The sequence below is a fragment of the Crassostrea angulata genome, chromosome 8 (genome assembly GCF_025612915.1).
Source record: "Crassostrea angulata isolate pt1a10 chromosome 8, ASM2561291v2, whole genome shotgun sequence".
Lineage (NCBI taxonomy): Eukaryota > Metazoa > Mollusca > Bivalvia > Ostreida > Ostreidae > Magallana > Magallana angulata.
Window position 1 is genome coordinate 57399607 of NC_069118.1, and position 19245 is coordinate 57418851.

The following is a 19245-nucleotide window of genomic DNA, read 5'->3' on the forward strand; positions in this document are numbered from 1 at the left end:
CTACACAAACGTTTGTTTACATATCAAACTTTAGGTCCTCGACAAAACAAAACACTTATTAGGTTTGTTACTGACTGTTTAAAGAAATGTGTTGGGTCGGTAAAGTCCATAGAAGGCGAGGCGGAGCCGTGCCTTCTTTGGACTTTACCGACCCCACAAATTTCTTTAAACAGTCAGTAACAAACCTAATAAGTAATATTCTCATAATAAAAATACATGTACATGTAAAAACTCTATTCCTAATAATTAGTTTATTATTTATTTTTATTCATTATTTTCATTAGTGAATAAAAAATTATAATGTTAGGTGCCAGTGAACAACTCCCCATGGCTTAAAAGACGACCCTTAAATTGATTTGTTGGTGAAAACTTTAAATGTCAAGGCAAGCAATGTTATAAATTTCACATACCTGTAACCATTTTCAAGATGGCACAATGTATCAACTTGAGATTTCTTTTAGCTTTTTTTAAAATAATATATATTTATTTCAATGATCTCTCTCAAGATTGTCTCAGAAACATTCCTTTTTGGTTTTTTTTTTAGATTAATAGGTCAACGTCATAAAGTCTTCCATACATTCTGTACTTGTTTGACACTTCCGTTTCCGGACGATACCGTAAAAATACCTTGACCTTCATTCCTTAAATTCCAACGACACGAGCTTGTGACTTATTGATTTCGAGGTCAAAATGCTAAAAGTCAAAGACATGTTACTGTATATTGCAAAACATGAACACTTCCATTCTTTTCAGCTTTTATAAATACAAACTTCTTTAAAGGGTCTCATATTAATTTCGAGGTCAAAAGGTCTAACATTACAGGCAATGTACTATGTAGGCGGAGGTAAGAAATTCCCCGATTACAATTTACATATAGTTTTCGGATGGTTATTTATTTTATAAAGATTTTGAATTTAAGCTGAGGTGCAAAACTTCTATAACTTAAGGATGTTCCTTAAGGTAAAAAGCTAAAAGGTCATGGTCAATATCTCTTGTTTCTTTCACCATCTTTGGGTTTTTTTCGGTCATTTGTCCTTTTCCTCTTTCCTTAAACGGGATACACAAAATTCCCTGAATGAATTCAATATGTTCCATTTGCAATCGCATCGTGCATTAAATATCTGCATATTAAACTGATATGTGATGCAGTTGAATATAAGTTTTGATTCAACAAAGACTGAGGATGCTGACATAATCCTAATCCGTGTGTGTGTGTGCGTGTAGGGGGGGGGTACCTTTAATTTAAAATCAATTTCGTTAGTTTCGCTTCAACTCAATTTTTTACATGTTCCATAAAAGTGGAATAGGGTGTATAACTCCATGATAACCCCCCCCCCCCCCCCCCCCAATGCTACGTGACTGTATTGTAAAAATCTAAATTTACTTGGTAACAATTTAATGTATTTCTTTTTAATTGAGAAATAAGATTAGTGGAAATATCAATGTGTAAAAGTTCGATTTTTTCGCTCTGTACATTAATTGGGGCATATTAACACGAGTTTTAACACTATGCTACTTTACCTTACCTTTACTTTTTGCGTAAAATTCGATTTTATTTTAGAAAACTAAACAAAAAATCTAATTTAAAGATGCCGGTGAACTTCTGTCATCAGCATGATGTATACAATCTTTTATTCGTTTTTACTTACTTGTGTTCTAATTCATTTGGGCTTTAAATAATTTGAATACGTACCCAACAAATACGTTTTTAATCTTTTTATATATGATTCCTGTTTTAGCATTATTACATATAATGTAATTATCGCATGTAATGTAATTACTATATGTAGGGAGCTGATCAGTAGGACCAATAACAAGGTTTATAACTTCTCTAGATCGTGTGCAAAAATGAAATTATGAATACACAATTTTTTGACAGACCGTATAAAATAAATGGATTAAAACTCTGTTATATTATTGCAAATGATTAATCGCAAATCTTATTTGTGCCAGGCAGTTCATGATTGAAAAACGTAACGCGTGACGTATTTTCGGTGTAGGGAATAACTATAGATGCACGCTAGCTACGAATGTATAAGGATAAATATACCTGACTTTCGTGTGAAAATAAATAAACATATAAATATATGTGTAAAAAATACACATTCATCGATAGAGAAAAATAAGTCTAGATGAGGTGGATCATTTTATTCAAGAACAATTTGTTCATTGACCAATTAAGGTCACTCGAGAAGGGGGGGATTATACGATGATGTAAATAAACAATATGCACAATAAACATATTTACTAGAAGAAAAGAGTTGTATGTTTGAAAGGAGACAGACAAGAACATCTGTATATGCATACATGTATTTTTTACATGTAAATGCTTTAAAATATGCACCGATATATTCATATATAACATTAGTATTCAAATGTGTGTATTAATATATAGTAGGGGTAGAATTTTTCGACATATGACTTATTAATCAACTGATTGATAAAAATTCAGGTGTCTGTGGTTAAACAACCCTCTTTGAAAAAAATCTCAATTTGTATTCCGACTGCCAGTTGCTTTTTCCTCATCAAACATATTCGAAGGAAATCTACATCATCAAGGCTGTTAACTAAAACCTACAATTCAATACATCAAGAGATAGTAAATGCATATTCTTTCATTATGATAATACGTTTCTTATACAAACAAATCAAACATCTTAAAAAATTTGTATTTTGCCGCTATTAGCAGGTGCGCGGAACTCTTCCAAAAAGGAGGTGTGATTTTCGGAAGGAGAAATGGCGAACAGGAAGTGGAATTTTTAGGTACGAAGTATTTTTCAAATGTTTGGCAAACAACTCAAGAAACCTGATTTAGATATGTCTCATAACCTTACGAATTAGATGACTATTGTAATAGAATTGAGAGTAAGGAGTTTATTTCCTGTTTTAGTCGAAATAAAGACCATGGACACGTCTTGTTTAGAACGGAAGTTGACTTGAGTCATATTGCTGGCGTGTTCTTTGTTTCATTTTCTGATTCTGTTTCAAAGTCTACATTTTCTCTGTTAAATTATGACAAAATGAATTTCCATAACATTAATATGTATGATTTAAGTATAACCAACATGACAACACAAATTTCTGCTCTATTTTAGAGTTACCGCCCCTGTGTTATTTTTTCGCCATGTGATAACTTGACAGCAGAAACGATGATAAAACATTCAACGTAAGTACGCAAAAGGTTATAGAAAGGAATTGGACTTACTGAATATGTTACTGCACTGATGTAGTTACACAACAAATTCAGTTGTTTAGAGATAGCACAAGTTGACAAGCTGACAATTAAAAAAAATATATGTACCAGTCTCAGCACTTCTCTGCATCACTTCATGACAGATTTCTTTAAAAAAAAAAGAAGAAGAAGAGGAAAATAAGGCAAAAGCCCTAACAATTCTTCATTGTAATTGAGATGTTCCCCTTTGGCTTTAGTTATTGACAATGTCAGACAAAAATGAAAGAAAACTCTTGTCACATTGTAGAGATTTATGTTTCTAAACATGCTAAAAATGACATTTTTGATACATATGGAAACTTTTTAGCACAACTTGCGTTAAATCCCAACATAATGATTAAGGTACTTTTAGGTTATTTCCAATGGAAAATTACCATATATATACTTTTTAATTTTAGTCTGTGTTCTTAAGTAAGGGGATCATTTAGCAAAGAAACCATTGAATCTTTCCATTCTAAGTGAGGCAGTAAAGTACTAGCTGGCACATAGAATAAAGGAACAGTTGATTTTTTCGCACTTTAAGGTAGTTACTCAGGAGCATTAATTGTTGGCTAACTTTCTAAGAGGTAGTCTTGCTTGTAGTTTTCAATGCAGACAGTCGTAGATTTGGTCAGTTATAAGCTAAATTGACATTAAATGAAGTTAGAAGGAGGGGACAGTAAAATGACATGACATTGGTGAAAGTATCTCATGTGATAAAAATATTTTTTATACTTTGATGTTTAATACTGAAATCTGATTAGTTTAGACGCAGTTGATAATCCTTTTTAGTTCCTTCAGCGTTAGCAACACACTTGGCAATGCATGGGTAACACTATATAAATAGTGCCTGTTTGGTAGGGTAACAGTTGAAATTGACACCCCGAGAAAACCATTGTCAACCGACGCGAAGCGAGGGATGTCAATTTCAACTGTTATCCTCCCAAACAGGCACTATTTATTTTGTTATACTGAATGTCTTAATTTTTAAAAAAATTTTACTGCTTTTATATAGGAATAACGTGAATTCTACAGCGAACTGTACGTGCATAATTTTCGCGCATGTAACAATTTGTAATGTTACCTGTTGCTAAGTGCGTTGCTAATGCTGAGGGTAATAGAACAGATTATGAACTGCATCTTAACCAATCAGATTTTAGTATTTAACATGAAAGTATAACAAAATGAATTGTTACATGGGCGTAAATTATGCGCATATGGTGCACCATAGAATTCACAACATTTCTATATAAAAGCAGTAAAATTTTATCTAGAATTAAGACATTTTGTATGATAAAATATTATAATAATATTATAATATTTTCTATATGTGACTTACTTAAAGCCAAAATGCAACTACATGTATTAATAGCAAGAGGTTGTCAGTATTATATTCATTACACTGGAAAAATAACCACCTATTGAACAAGCAATAAGACTTGTGCTTATCTTTAAAATATAAAATCAGCCGCGAAAAAGTCCAAATGATGGAGGCACACAAAAATCCCAGTCTCCATAAAATTCGTCATATGATGCCATATGATTAATAAAGTTCATTATTGAAAAGGAGAAGCAAAAATGACATAAGAAGGGGCATGTTGGAATACAAGCAAGTAATATCGCAGTAACAAAAATAGTATTAAATGGATGTCACAGGATCTCATGAAACATTTTATTTAGGGATTTCATATTTTTTCTCATAAAGATACAGTCAAACTTTGTTATATCGAACTAGATGGGGCTGTTAAAAAACTTTAAGATATTTGATTTTTCGAGATATCAAGGGTAAAAAACTTTTAAAAATTAAATACTGTATAAGTGGTTGGGACCTAAAAAATTACTTCGACATATCCATTGTATTCGAAATATCGGTGTACCAGATATCGAAGTTTAACTGTATATTAACTAGGAATTACTGATTGAAGCCTACTTGGTGTCATTATCAAAAAGATTAAAATTTTCGGGCATTTGAAATGCCCGAAAGTTTTAGTTTCAATTTCTTGTTTACCGTAATATGTCTGGCTCAAAAGGTTTTTATGTCCCCGAGTTTACAGGGCCCTGAACTTTTTGAAAGTTTGGTCATTAAAGACCTCTAGCTGTCACAATTTCGTTAACCATGTCTTTACTCAGAAAACCCAACTGAACTTGTTAATCTTCTGATATTGTACTATGTTTTATTTTGGGGTAGAATATTAGATTTTTTACGCTGTGCAAAAATTCATAATTCATAACCAGTTCTTGCAAATTTACAATACATGAGTATTTTAAACATATATTAATTGTTCTCATATTTTTACCTTTAGTTACTTTTCTTGTTCTATATATCATGTTTTGAGACAATTGTAAATCATATCTATTAGGGTGAAAGCATGGGTAACTATTGTGTTCAATCCCACTGTATAATATATATACAATTAAATATGTTTAAAACTTGAAATAATTTTTCCAAATTACTGTAGTCCCCGAAAATTGAGAACACATAATATATATGTGAAATGATAACTAAACTTTCTACACACTAGTCATATCTAGCATATTAAAAAAAAGAAAAAGCATTCATATGATTTAAAAATAAACAAAACCCAAACTATGTATTATGATTTTTATCAAATTTTTCTGAATTAATTGTCACTAATTCTTCAAATTTTGATGGCCCCTGCCCCAAAAATGTAGTGAGAGAGCAAAATATGCTAGCTTGGAAGGGGTAAAGTCAAATTGGAAAAAATTTGAAGAAGCTTATATTTTCAATCAAATGATTAAGAATTTTCTTAGTTATTATTTATTAATGATTAAGAATTTTTATCTATATTCACTCTGCAACTAGTAAGATTGTAAGCTTATGTTTTTAAAAAGGCTAGGAAGATGGAGCAAATTAAGTTACTAGAGAAAAGGCTAGCTGATTTCATGTTTTATTCCACAAGTATTAATTTAAAATCATTTGTAAAATATATATAGTCATAGTTATCATCCTCATCCATGATAATGAAGTTCAACTAAGATTTACTGCTCATAAACTATATATGTTTATCCATCCTCTACTTCAACAAGCCAGGCTACTATGATATTGTCAAATATTGTTGACACCGAATGGAGGGATGTTGAAGTGCTGTTGTGCTAAAAATTGACAAGATTTCCTGTTTGGAATAGCTTAACAGAGATGCTTTGTTGAACAAGGCATTACATGTAGGAACACGATATAATGATAACATCTTGAGCTTGTGACCAGCATACATGGTTTTAGTGATAATGTACTGTGACCTGCATTGAAATGCTTGCATACATGTATAGATCTGATAGAGTTAAATGTGGTACATGTATGTCACATGTATGTACATGTTGTGTTACATGCGTTGTGTGTACATGTGCACTACGTTCTGGTATATACCCATTCAGGGTTGTCGCTAAGGCCTGGGGGGGGAATTCCCCCGCCTATAATGCCTTACTTACCCAGCTATTATTGCATTTCAAACACAATCTAACTATAAGCTAGACCCCCAGACCCCCCTTCTACTTGTTTATTTCTTCCTTCTACTTCAACTTTAAGAGACAACTCTTCCCATTCCTACATGACATTGGTATCTTGGTGTGAAATCTTTTTAGAATAATCGAAGATGTAGACCAGCGGGAAACATTTTGATATCTAGTGGCAATGTTCTTTCTTAGTTTTTAACACATTAAAAATAAGAAAAAAAATACATTGTGATTGTAATTATGAGAATTATTGTTCAAGGTGTATTAGGTGTATACCATGATTACTAGTGATTAAGAACTATGTGTCAACTAACTTCCATGAAAGAATGTGAATGAAACAAACAGAAATCTCAAAAGACTAATTTGTGGCCACGAGTGTTAGCAACAATGAGGATTTTGCAAATTCAAAGATATTTGATTTTATTTGATAAAAGTTGATTTACAGTTTTATAATTCAGAGCAGTAATTCACTCGTTCAAACAGAGTATGCATAAACAGGCATGCTCTTACATACACACAGTGTCCCACTAACGTGACAAATTCTTATAAAGGTTTCACATATTTTGACATAATTCATAGCTAAAAAATTAATATAATAACTATAAATGTATATATTGTTTATTCACAGATAACGGAACAGCAACAGTCTGCCAACATGTAAGGTTGTATGGCTCGAGACTTTCTGGAGTCTTTGTTGTATTTCGAGATGGAGCAGGCTGCATCAGCGCGAGGCAGTCAGCAGGCCCCGGGGAAACCCGACCCAGCCTATGGCAGCGATGGCGGGGGAGAGGGGTTCTTCAACCGTGGGGGGTGGGGAAACTGGGGCCGAGTATTCTCCAGCTTCATGGAAGTGATTCCGTTCGGTGGGGCTAAGCGGAAGAGTGTTGAGGTTCCGGAGGCGGTGGATATCAGTGCCACGGGGGTGGAGTTTGGGGACGACATTGAGATGGCTCACTTCGGCCACGTGGAGCTATTGGTGAAGGGACACGATTTCGTACTACAGCAGCTGTCCAATCCAACATGGTGTGACGAGTGCGGAGACTTCATCTGGGGACTGTACAAACATTGTCTCCGCTGTAAATGTAAGTGATCTAATGTTCATCACCTGAGAAAAAGTCACTGTACTGGCTGTACTGTAGTCATTGCTCATAGATATTTAAAGTTGCATGGTGATATTTATGTCATTCATAGTAGTCTACAATGTAAGAGGTTTTTGGTCCATTATTGGTGGTAAGTTATTCTGTAGCAATCAGTAGAATACCTCCACCATTCCTACCATCCTCCTGTTGAATTGATACTGCTAAAGTCATCATGAAGCAATCACAGATGTACCGGTACCTTGACTGACTGGTCGGATCTTCAATCACTCGGTGGGGGGGGGGGGGGGGGGGGGCACCTGTCATTGTGTCTGTTAAGTGTAAGGACTGCACTTATAAAGCAATCCTATTTTGTGTATTACTTTTTGTTATGGGATGTCGAAAGATAAACTATCTTGTACCATACATGTTTGTCTCTGAGTTATAATTGATTGTATATAGGTTGTATTGTGATCTCTCCAATTATATTTTTACCTTTGTTGACCTCTCCAAAATTACAGTACTGTTACATTCGCTGACCCCCTTTAGTCCTTTTGTGGTTCGTATCTCACTCGTCCAATTTAAAATTAAAAGTTTCTGATCCATAACTTTATTAGCGAGCGCAGCTCGCCGGCGCACAGCGCCGGCGCGAAGCGAGATCTACCGGCAAGGCGTGTGTGAATAGAAAATTCGGACTAGTTGCACATTCATTCAACGGATTTTTTTGGCGTCAGTAAATCGGACCAGTGATGCATCGTTTTAATCGTCCCAGTAGTTCCCTGTAATCATGGCAATTTTTATCACTTCACACTCTCACGAGAATCAGCAAGACAAATTTAGACAGTAAAAACAATAACGATGTAAGCGACATACAGTCAATGTTACCTCTAAAGTTCACCTCAGTACACTTTCAATCAAAAATAATCGTGTGACGTCACAAACGTTTACACATTGATCCGATATATTTTTTCGGAGTCAGTAAATTTTGACCCACAATTCATAGTACCAATGGTTTCCAACCTCACGTTCCAACATCACGTTCTCCCGAGAATCAAAGTAAAACCTTTGAAAAGCTTATAAGATGTGTAATTTTAAGAACATCATGCTTTTTAAGTAAATAAAACAGTATACTTCGCATACTTTTATTTCTCAGGGGAGTTTTAAAGAGTAAGACGACACTTAATCAACGTCATCTTTGTCGTCACAATAAGCACTGATAAGGGGAAATTACTCTAATTGAAGTTATTGTAAATCTGCTGAAATGACCAAAATCCTCTTAAAATCTTGCAAAGGCTAAGATAAAGAACAGCTGACGAATAAGGACATTTCTTCAGATACAGGAAACGGTTGTAAATTGCACTAATTTGGATGAATGCTCACAAATATTTTATTCACTATAATTACGGTAATTTCCTGAAACGTAACGTTATACGTAGCAGCGCCTTTTTTTAAAGGGGGTGGGTGGGTGGATGGCAGCCTCATCCAAAAAATCTTTGCAAGCAAAAAGAAAAATAAATCATGAAAATTCTGATCCTTCAGCTCTTTAGCAGTTCAATGGTTTCTTTATTTTCACTTCCATTTATTACATGCGGGGGGGGGGGGGGGGGGGGGGGGGGGGGGGGGGGGGGGGGGGACAACATCATGTTCTTTTAACATGATAAGCAAATATTTTTAAGCGTAAATTAAAAATAAAATTAAACATTAATTATTTTTTTTAAGTGGAGGGGCAAATCCATGGTAAGTCGATTTTCTATGTATAAATTGACAAAAATGAAAAAAATTTTAGCATGGGGGGAGCTCTATGATGAGTCAAGTTTTATATGTAAGTTTAAGAAAAAATGTCTACTGCAAAAAAAAGGGGGAAATCAATCAATCAATCATAATCACAATCACTTTAAAAGAGGAGATGCAGTGCAATGAATATTTATATATTAAAATCTTTATTATTTAACAACATTGTATCTGAGATTAAACTATTGTTCTACATATAAATAAATAAATTATAACAAATCTTATAACCTATGAATAATGAAAATTTACTGAAAAATAGGTATGTTTTATTTTTTGGCATTCAAATTTCACGTTGTTAATTTTATTTTATTAATTTATTATAATTCATTGTTTGATCACATGCTGTGCTCGCCCCAACGGTCGCACCGTAAAACATATTATCATAGATCTGGTAAAATATTACACCATAGTGATAAACTATACCATTGATTTACCCGTGTATCTGTCTATTATAAGGTTCTCTTGGTTTCTTTCAATCTGCAGTTGTAAGGTGAGTAATACACTGCAAGGTAGATAACTCCTGTACTCTTACTGCTTACACGTATCAGAGTTACTGTTTTTGACATCTTTAACTGTATATATATTATAGAGTGTATATCTCAGTATGTAGTGTTTTATCTCACAAGTATTGACCATATACATCTGTATTATGGCACACTAATTAGTTTACTCAGCTGATTTACCCTGATAAATATCCCCCCAGGTATATGTTACAATCAACTATTGTAATATACTGCTGTAATCGGTCGGTTGACACTAATTAGATGTACACGTGTGACAGCATGGACAGCCCTGATGGTGTAAGTATACATGTACATATATATGTAGGTCAGCTGTCATCAACATGCCCGCTCATTGATGGACAGCCTAGTCCAGCATTGCTGGGGCGGAAGGGGGGACCCTCACATCATATAGAGAGCATCCCATAGGATACAACGGACAAATCCATGTTTAAAGCGACTTTTAACTATAGATACTTATTGCTTTAATTAATGTATCATAAATTAGATTTGCATATGCATACACATATATATTCTAGTGAAGACCTTGTAAACATCCATAAAAAATCATTGAAGTAACATACATTTTTGTTCAATTTTGTAGGAAAGATTTAGTTACAAGAAATATTTGATTTATATAATCCTCAGTAACCATGATTATTTGCTGAGAGAGACTGCATACTGTAGTCAAACATTAATGTATTGAATATCACATTGATGGAGACTTTATTTTTCTTTAGTTACTAATACATGTATCGTCATTGGTCACTGATACATGTATCGTCATTCATCATCTGCTTAACATTGTTTTGACTCTATACATATACTACCAGGTAGGGCTGGAATGCTATAAAGACCTCTTGATAGGATACATACATGTATCTCGATCCATTCAATATGTTATCTCGATATTGTGGTAGATTATAATTTAAAACATTAAATGCCTGGATTTTATCTTTGGTTTTAACAGTGAGTCAAGAAAAGTTAATTCCATCCAAAACATTAACATATTTGTAAGCTGATTCTATATACATGATCAACATGCCAAAATAAACAACAAAGTAAAACAAAGCTCACTGATGATTTGATAAATAACTTACTTATAATGCAGTTTTCATATACCGGTATTTAAAATTTTGATAGTTCATTCAAGTAACATTTTCTACAGTACTGATGTAATTTTGAATATATACGTCTGAATATAGTGTAATAAAAACAAGAAATTTTGGTATTACATCCCCCCCCTCCCCCAGCCAGTAAATCATCTTATAACAAAAATTGGTTTAGTTCCACATACCTGAGATAGATACAGATAGATGTACCATACATGTGTCAATTGACCTATACAATTCTTAAGCATAGTCTATTACAGTGAGAGTGTAGCATACTTTAATGGACAGACATTGTTGGTGATCGTCTTTATTGCTGTCCTCTACAGGTGTGTCAGACTGTGTAAAGTAAATAATGACCGCCAATTGTACAGGTGTGATACGGACACCCTTAGTCCGTCGTCTGTCACCCACGCTGATACCATCTCTGTCCCTGATGGTCATTGTTGGCCCTAACGACTCCTACCCCGGGGGAAAGTCACCCAGGGCCTGACGGCCAGTTATTAATAACCAGGTGATTAGAGCAGTATGGACATCTCACACTATCTTACATATATTACAGCATAGAACCTATGTTATTCATTAATGCCCTGAATTAATTTAGTTTTTGGCCAGTAATTACTGATACTGCCTATAATTTAAGATGTAAAATTTACAGCTTTCAGTACTGTACTAGTAATTTGCTGTAAAACTCAGTGGTTCATTTTCCTTCATATACCGGTCACTGTCGGGAGTTTAAGCTAGTACAAGTTTGACTGACAATGAGTCAGTGACATGAATAATGACAGAGAGATATTTAATTCTATAGAAATACGAATTAATCCCTTACGTACAGTACAAAACAAGGGGCCCCCAAAGATTTTAAAGGGATTTCACTAAACAATTAACACACCTAGAAAATTCCACTCACTTTTAAAATGTACACATTTAAGTAGGGAAACTCCTGAAACACTTTCATAGAAAGATAAGGTAGATGTTCACTTGTCAGTGAAAGGGGAAGATAACTCTGCCAGCTTTCTAATTTCAAACAAAGGTCTTTGTGTCAATGTGTCATACTCAGAGCTGGGTGATGGACAGGTGATGTGGACAGGTGATGTGCTCTGTACTCTCAAGGTGATCCTTGCCCAACGGTTCAGGAGAGAGAGACCTGATCCCAGCTTTATATTTAGGAACAGATCAGGGGTTTTCTTAAGAAAACAATTTTATGTTCTGGTTATTGGGATTTTTAAATGAACACGGTGAATCGTAAACAGCCCGCGTGGAGTGTTTACAGGTCAGTTATGAATCACTTGTTTTGAAGTGTATCGGATTTCGAAGAGAAACACCTGATATACCTGTGTGCAAGGCTTCGTGGTGGAGGAGAGAATGAACAGGAGGTGAGGGGTGTGAGGCTGTTTTATCTCAACAGATGGCAAGGATCTGATTTAACACCCGGTGAATTCTTACGTAAAGAGTTAAATATACGATCTAAAAAGAGTTAAATAGAAGGAAAACGTGCTAGCCGATTGTTTACTTACAGAATTCTCTATCCACTGAAACAATTTTGCTGATTTTACAGAATTCTCAACATGTGAAACATCTTGCTAAGTGTGAAGGAAATCATTACGCCATTAAGTGTCTATTAATAACATACCTAATTAGCTTACCTGAATGGACAGGTGGAAAATAAACAGGTCAGATTGACAGGTATTCTGCCTCTAATTACAGAGGACACCAGTGTCAAAAGTCATTTAGCATCATTTTAAAAAAGCCTGGTAAAATCAGTCTTGAGGAATTAACTCTGTATTTCCCTTCTAAAAGGAACAAACTCTCAGATATAGGAGGACAATTAAATGAACAGTACAGGAATTTCTGTGAATTATGTCCACGTTGTGAGAAGAACGAGGTGGTACCTCGAGGTAAAGGGAAGGAAAGAACTGCACACCATTATTTCTATAATCATAGGTTTAATACCCATGTTTATTTGAGCCCTGAGAGTGTTTCAAGGATAGAGGGTGTAATAGATGCCTATTAAATCGCTGGCCGCTCTGTAATTATCTTTGATGCTGTAGGGGTACCAGGGGTAAAGCAGAGACATCTGGTGGTGGCTTGTGATGTAATCACTGCCTGTCCTTACTGGCTGTATCACTCAGGGGCTCACTGGTGACATAACCAGAGCTGGGAGACTTAATTTGTCTGGCTGATGGGCTGATATCACAGAGAGAAGAAATATCCCTCCCAGAGGAACATCAGAGAAACAGAGGAGAGAGAAACCTACTGGATGTGTCACTCTCTCTTGCTAAGCCTGTAAGACGTCAGGGGTTCAGTAGACTGACATGGTGCAGAACTTACTGAGATCCAGTCAATCAGAACTAGTTCAACTGGAGTACTAGGAATTCTATATGGTTTTTTTATCTTGGCTGCCACTTTATCAATGATCTGATGCCAGGGGCAGCTTACTGAGCTTAGTGTATAAAGATTGAAGACTTACTATTTCTTCCTTCATTTATTTCTGTAGAAGCTGAGTGGGGATTATTAATACATAGCTGATATTGAACAGCCAGTGTGCATGCAGCAGAAGAAGGAGCAGAATTAATGAGAGCATATCTGCCATCACCCAGAGAGTGTGTGTTAGTGGCACTATACTAGTGTGTACTTAGCCAGGCGAATCGTGACGGTCTGGTGATAGTCAGGATATCCTTAGGTACCAAGTTATACTGCGTACACTAGAACCACCCAATACATAGAGCAGTGGTCCCACCCATTACACAGGATACACAGTGGACTTTGAGATCCTGATGCCTGCAGAAGTTGTATAAGGACACCCTGTGGAGTCTACCATTATTGGAGAGGGAGAGGGAACTATTTCTGTTTCTGCCTGTAATTAGCACAAGGTGATAGTGATTGGAGATTCTCTGAATGTAAACATGCTCAGGCAGTGGTGAACTAGATATCTTGTCAGTCTATCAAGTAGGGTTTTTAGGGTCGGCTTCCGAATACATTAAATTTAGCATCTCTGCCGATCCAAAGAAGAGATTGTGGATCAGGAGTCAGAGATTGGGATGTTACAAGCTTCCTCTGAGCTTTGTGTTTAATCTGAGCAAGAGATAAAAAAGCCTTCTCTCCGCGGGGTAGTTCTGAAGCAAGTGTTATGATGTGCCTATTCAGCTATACATTAGTAGTCGTCTTCGACAGTGTGAGGAATGGAAGATAGAAAATTATTCATTCCATTCCGTAAGAAAACCAATAAGCTAAACCGATCTAAGCGCATTAGTGCAGCCAGGGATTTTCTGCAGTCAGAGATTTTCAAACTCAATTTCCAGGACATAACTTCTTCGCCTAAGCTTAGGCCACTGAGGTACAGCTTCATTGATGAAGATGATTTTGAGGATTTTAAGCAAGATTTGTTGGATTTTCGGGTGTTGAAAAAACAAGAGCTGGAGGCGGGAGGAAGCAGCCCCGAATGCCGACGACGTAAACCCAGACAAAACACGGCAGAGGCTAGAAGGAGCAGACTCAGTTCAGATCAGTTAATGGAGTTCTTCAACAGCGATGAAAATTTCCAGGAGTTTGAGAGAGTGTTTGAGACATTTAAAAGTAAAAGGTTCTCAAATAGTGCGGATAAGTTACGACTGTCCTTAAACGGATTTGTGGATGATGACAGTGACAGTAGCGACGATGATGATGATAAAACGGTTGTGATGGAAGAGGAGCTATTTATAGGTGACCTTGATGATGACCCAGAGGAGGACATGTTTTCGGAGTTTTTTCACAATGACGAGAGTTTCATTGAGTTTGAGCGGGAGTTTCAGACATTTAAGGTCAAGAGACGATCTCGGGTGATCGACAGAATTAACCGTCAGTCAGGCTGTGATATTGTGTCGGAGCTACAAGCCATCTGTGATAGAGACCCCACCAAAAAGTATGACGCCATGTTGGAGGTGGGGGAGCAGAGACTGTGGAACTCGGGCGGGGAGTGGGACTATATATTCAGTCATCTGAACAAGAACAAGTCCTCCTCAGTGTCGAACATATCAGGGACTTATGGGAGTTGTTCAAGTCTGGATACAGTTCACACGCTCTCGGAATGTGACACCGGATTTTACTCCGAGGAGCAGAGTGTAGTGAACGGTTCACAAAGTCATTCGGATTGTAATAGGTGTTTAGGTTCTTGTAGTGATATTTCAAACCGTGTTCACAACTGCTCACAGCCTAGTGATTTGAACAATGTGCCAAAGTGTTCATGCTCAGAACCCTGTGTTCAATCCTCTAGTCATGGTAAGTCTATCCTCACAAAGCTCTCATTCAATTAGCAGCTCATTTACAACCACTCGGCATGTGTCTTACTATCAGACAGAATTCTGATCTGCATTTTAATTACACCATTCACCAGTCATTTATGTTCAGGCTTCGAACACCCTAGGGGACTCAGGGAACCATTATGCATGTTACACAGATGTTAGGTCTGTTCTCTGCATGGCGAGATTATAATGCAAGCTTTCCTTACATCTAGTTTCGGTTTGTTTTCAGTTCTGACTACCTCAGATTATGTCACTTATAGAATCTAGGGTAAATAAAGGTATAATCAGATGTAGGAAGTGTTGAGTATTAGTCAAAGTCAATAAAGGTTGGGGAGGGGGAGGGGAAAGGCAAAGAGCCAGATTGTACACTGATAGGGTCTTCTATATATGTAGTTTGAAAATTCACTGGCAAATAATAATAGGACCATTCATAATAAAGATGACCTCAATATTTGTTAGGATGATACATGTAGATGAAGGTACCACAAACTAACCAGGTGTTAGTAATTACAGGTTAACAGACACAGTATCTTGGGGTGTCAGTAATTAGGTGGTAATCCTTGGAGTGGCCTGATCTCCAAAGCATTCCTACCAACACATCAAGGAATCCCTCACAAACCTGTGGATCAGTTATAATTGACCCGGACAGCAGGTCTCTCACAGTGATTATGAATTGGATTAATTGATATGTAAATGACAGATTCAGTGTGGCATTATATATATACACTTAGGTAGCTCTTTTTACCCCTACCCTATTCTGTGATGTTTGTGATAAGAATCTTCTTTTACACCCCCCCCCCCCCCCATATAAATGGAGTAAGCATTAGATGAGAACAATATGTCCACTAATTGAATGGCACCACATGTGGCCCCCAAATACTTCCTGTGGTGACTTTCGGCTGGTTGTGGTGGGGGTAGGGATCTATTAAGTCTTTTGTGGCCAGACTGTGGTATTGTGATATAATTGTGAGATGACTTTTTATACATTTGGTAGTCTAGACTATAACACAATAGAGACATCGGGAATGAAACAGTATGGAGTGGGATTGGGTATTATAGTTAGCAAAAGAATGGGGAATATATTAATTATACAGGAGAGCATTTATATATATTCAAGTACAAAGTTTCTTGTCATTAAATTCCTAGTGAACTAGAATACATTTTATCCAGTAAGGGGTGAAAGGGGCACTTCCTGTCTTTGAGACTGCCTTTGATGAGAGTAATTGGTTGTAAGAGGTCTCCTTGGCCTCTCTGGGTGATTAGTTTGTGATGGCCCATTGATGAGTTCCCTATCATTGACTCTGATGGGGAGATCTTAAATCCTTCATTTATGGCCCATGCCTTCAGTGGAGAATCCTCTTACTAAATGTCTGTGTAAAATTGTCTGGTATCTATTTACCTCTGAGATGTCTGTTTACAATGTCTGGTATTTCTCAAACTCTTTGCTTGAACAAAAGACTAGGATAATAACCCTTTACAAAATGAACAAAAGAAGTAAAAGAAAGGTGATATGTACAATGTAGTAAAGAATGCAGAAATACACATAGAGAGGTTATACCTGTATTATAATATTTGTTACACCTAGGGTGTCATATCTCAATCTTTATTTCAAGTACAAATTTTTAGAAGAAAAAGTTCACCCCTTTTTCATAAAATTTCACAATACATGATTAAATAAATCAGTTAAATGTTGAGGATGGGAGACATTTAGTGTCAGGTGTCGTTCACCAGATACATGTATGTAATGGTATGTTATAAAAAGCACAAATTATGAAAGTCTTAATTAACTGATGGTATGATAAGCATGTAGATAACTCTACAATGGAAGGTGACTTGACATTGTGAATTGTGGGGGAAAGTGTTATCTAGGTTAATGACTAAGATTTATATATTTAGAGATGAAGATAGTGACTACATTCAAACTATCTCACTCATTGATTGAGTTTCTATCAGACCATTTTGTATGGAGAATCTGTTGTCCTCAAAGTGGTTGGACATTCATCATCTGGAAGGTGGGGGGGGGGGGGGGTGGTAAATCTGTGTCTGGGGGGTACCTGTTTGTCTGGCTGTATACCTGTTAACAGGTGAATTGGTAAAGCTGTTTGTTTTAAAGTTTGTTATGTTGTGTTATCAGAAGTATGTTTCTATCAATATCTGAGAGAGAGAGATAGAGTCCTGGTGATTTGCTATTGTTACACTTGAAGCCAGGGGATGAAGTGGGGAGGGGGCAAGGGAAGTTGGGGAGGGGGGGGGGGGGGAGGACAGACTGTACAAAACTGTGTCTGATATCTTTTGTATAAACAAACTAAATCATTAGATTTATAGCAGCATAACTCCCTTGATGTTGCTTCTCTCACTACATGTTAAAACAGTCACTGAAAAATGAAAATAACATGCAGTATGAATGTTCATCATGCTGACATTTTGAGTTTTGTGTCAGCTAGCTTCTAAGTGTTTCATACTGACTGGTCGTACTAAACAAGTGCTCCCTCGTACTTATCTAATGCAGATCAATCAATCCTATGCAATTATCCGGTACTTTCAACAAATTCTCATCAAAATTTTGGTTTAAAAAATCAGATGTCTACCATATGCATGTACACTTTCTTGTTCATGCAGTTGATTGATCTGTCCTATTCATCAGAACATATGGCTTATCAAGTGCATCAGTCAGACAGACCTTTCTGTTTGGGTTTTTTGTTATAATTCAGTGCACTACTTTTGGTCGCTGTAATTGGTGTGTATCTGGGGCCTGCAGCCTCCCTAGCCCCTACATGTCGTACAGCGATGTCACTACTCTAGCTCCCAGAAGTAGGCATGTGCCAGATATTTCTGTTCCTCCGCTAACTATTTATATCTGGTAGACGTAAGATCGTTTATCTCGACATCTCTAGCCAGTTAGTATACATTTACCTACATGATCTTAAACTCTGTTCGAGGAAATGTTTTTCTGCTGTTGGCAGTTGATTATATAAAATTTAAAAGGAATGGGTTTTTTTTTTTAACAAAGCATAAATTATTTCTTGAGAACTTATTAATCCACCTGTACTAAAAGCAGCATTTGTCATAAACTCCAGGAACAGTGAAAGAATAGATATAGTACTAGCTGACATATTAATATATTAAGAGCTGTGATATCGTACTTCTGTCGTCCCTGCGGTAGAGTGCAGTAGTGAGTGGGTATCACTGAACAACATTGCCTGAACCAGGTGGTTTTTTGTATCATTGTATGTACACAGATGATAGCCCACATCACACAAGCCATTCGACCCAAAAGTATAATGTTAAGAGTGTAGGTGACCTTGACTTAAATATTCCATGTTTACCGTAAATTAACCATCACCCCCCCCCCCCCCCTATTTGAACCACCCCATACACAATTACTAGACACAAGGACAAAAAACCTCAGGAAGGAATATGGTGTGCTTCATAAAGTTTCAACATTTCTAAATTTTTCAGTATTTTCATGGTGTTAATTTTTCATTCACCACTGGAGAACATGATTCACCATTGATATTAAGTGCCGATCCTGGAAGAATTAAAATTTTTTTAATGAAAGTGCTGGCTGCTCTCTTCATTAACTCTAGAATTACAGAAAAATGACACACATAGCTGCATATATCATGTATATATTTTCATAATGATAGCGGTTTTGTGATGTGTCTAGTACTTCCCTAATTCCAATGACTAAGTTCTAAAAGTGTCAGACATGAATTTATTTTGCATACAAATTAGAGACTACAAACATTTATTGTATCTGATGCCAATTAACACTGAATTCTCTATAGCCATATTTGGTACCACAGG

General features: G+C 36.1%; 1 protein-coding gene across 1 annotated transcript in view; it reads left to right on the plus strand.

Annotated features, from left to right (window-relative positions):
* Positions 1–2682: 2682 nt before the first annotated feature.
* Positions 2683–19245, plus strand: part of LOC128158295 (uncharacterized) — a 29215-nt gene continuing 12652 nt past the window's right edge. Inside the window, exons 1-7 of the mRNA XM_052821070.1 lie at positions 2683–2763; positions 3096–3166; positions 7311–7764; positions 10006–10039; positions 12959–13056; positions 13314–13444; positions 14536–15415. Coding sequence (XP_052677030.1) covers positions 7350–7764; positions 10006–10039; positions 12959–13056; positions 13314–13444; positions 14536–15415 — 1558 coding nt within the window. The 5' untranslated portion in view covers positions 2683–2763; positions 3096–3166; positions 7311–7349. The remainder of the gene's footprint in view (positions 2764–3095; positions 3167–7310; positions 7765–10005; positions 10040–12958; positions 13057–13313; positions 13445–14535; positions 15416–19245) is intronic.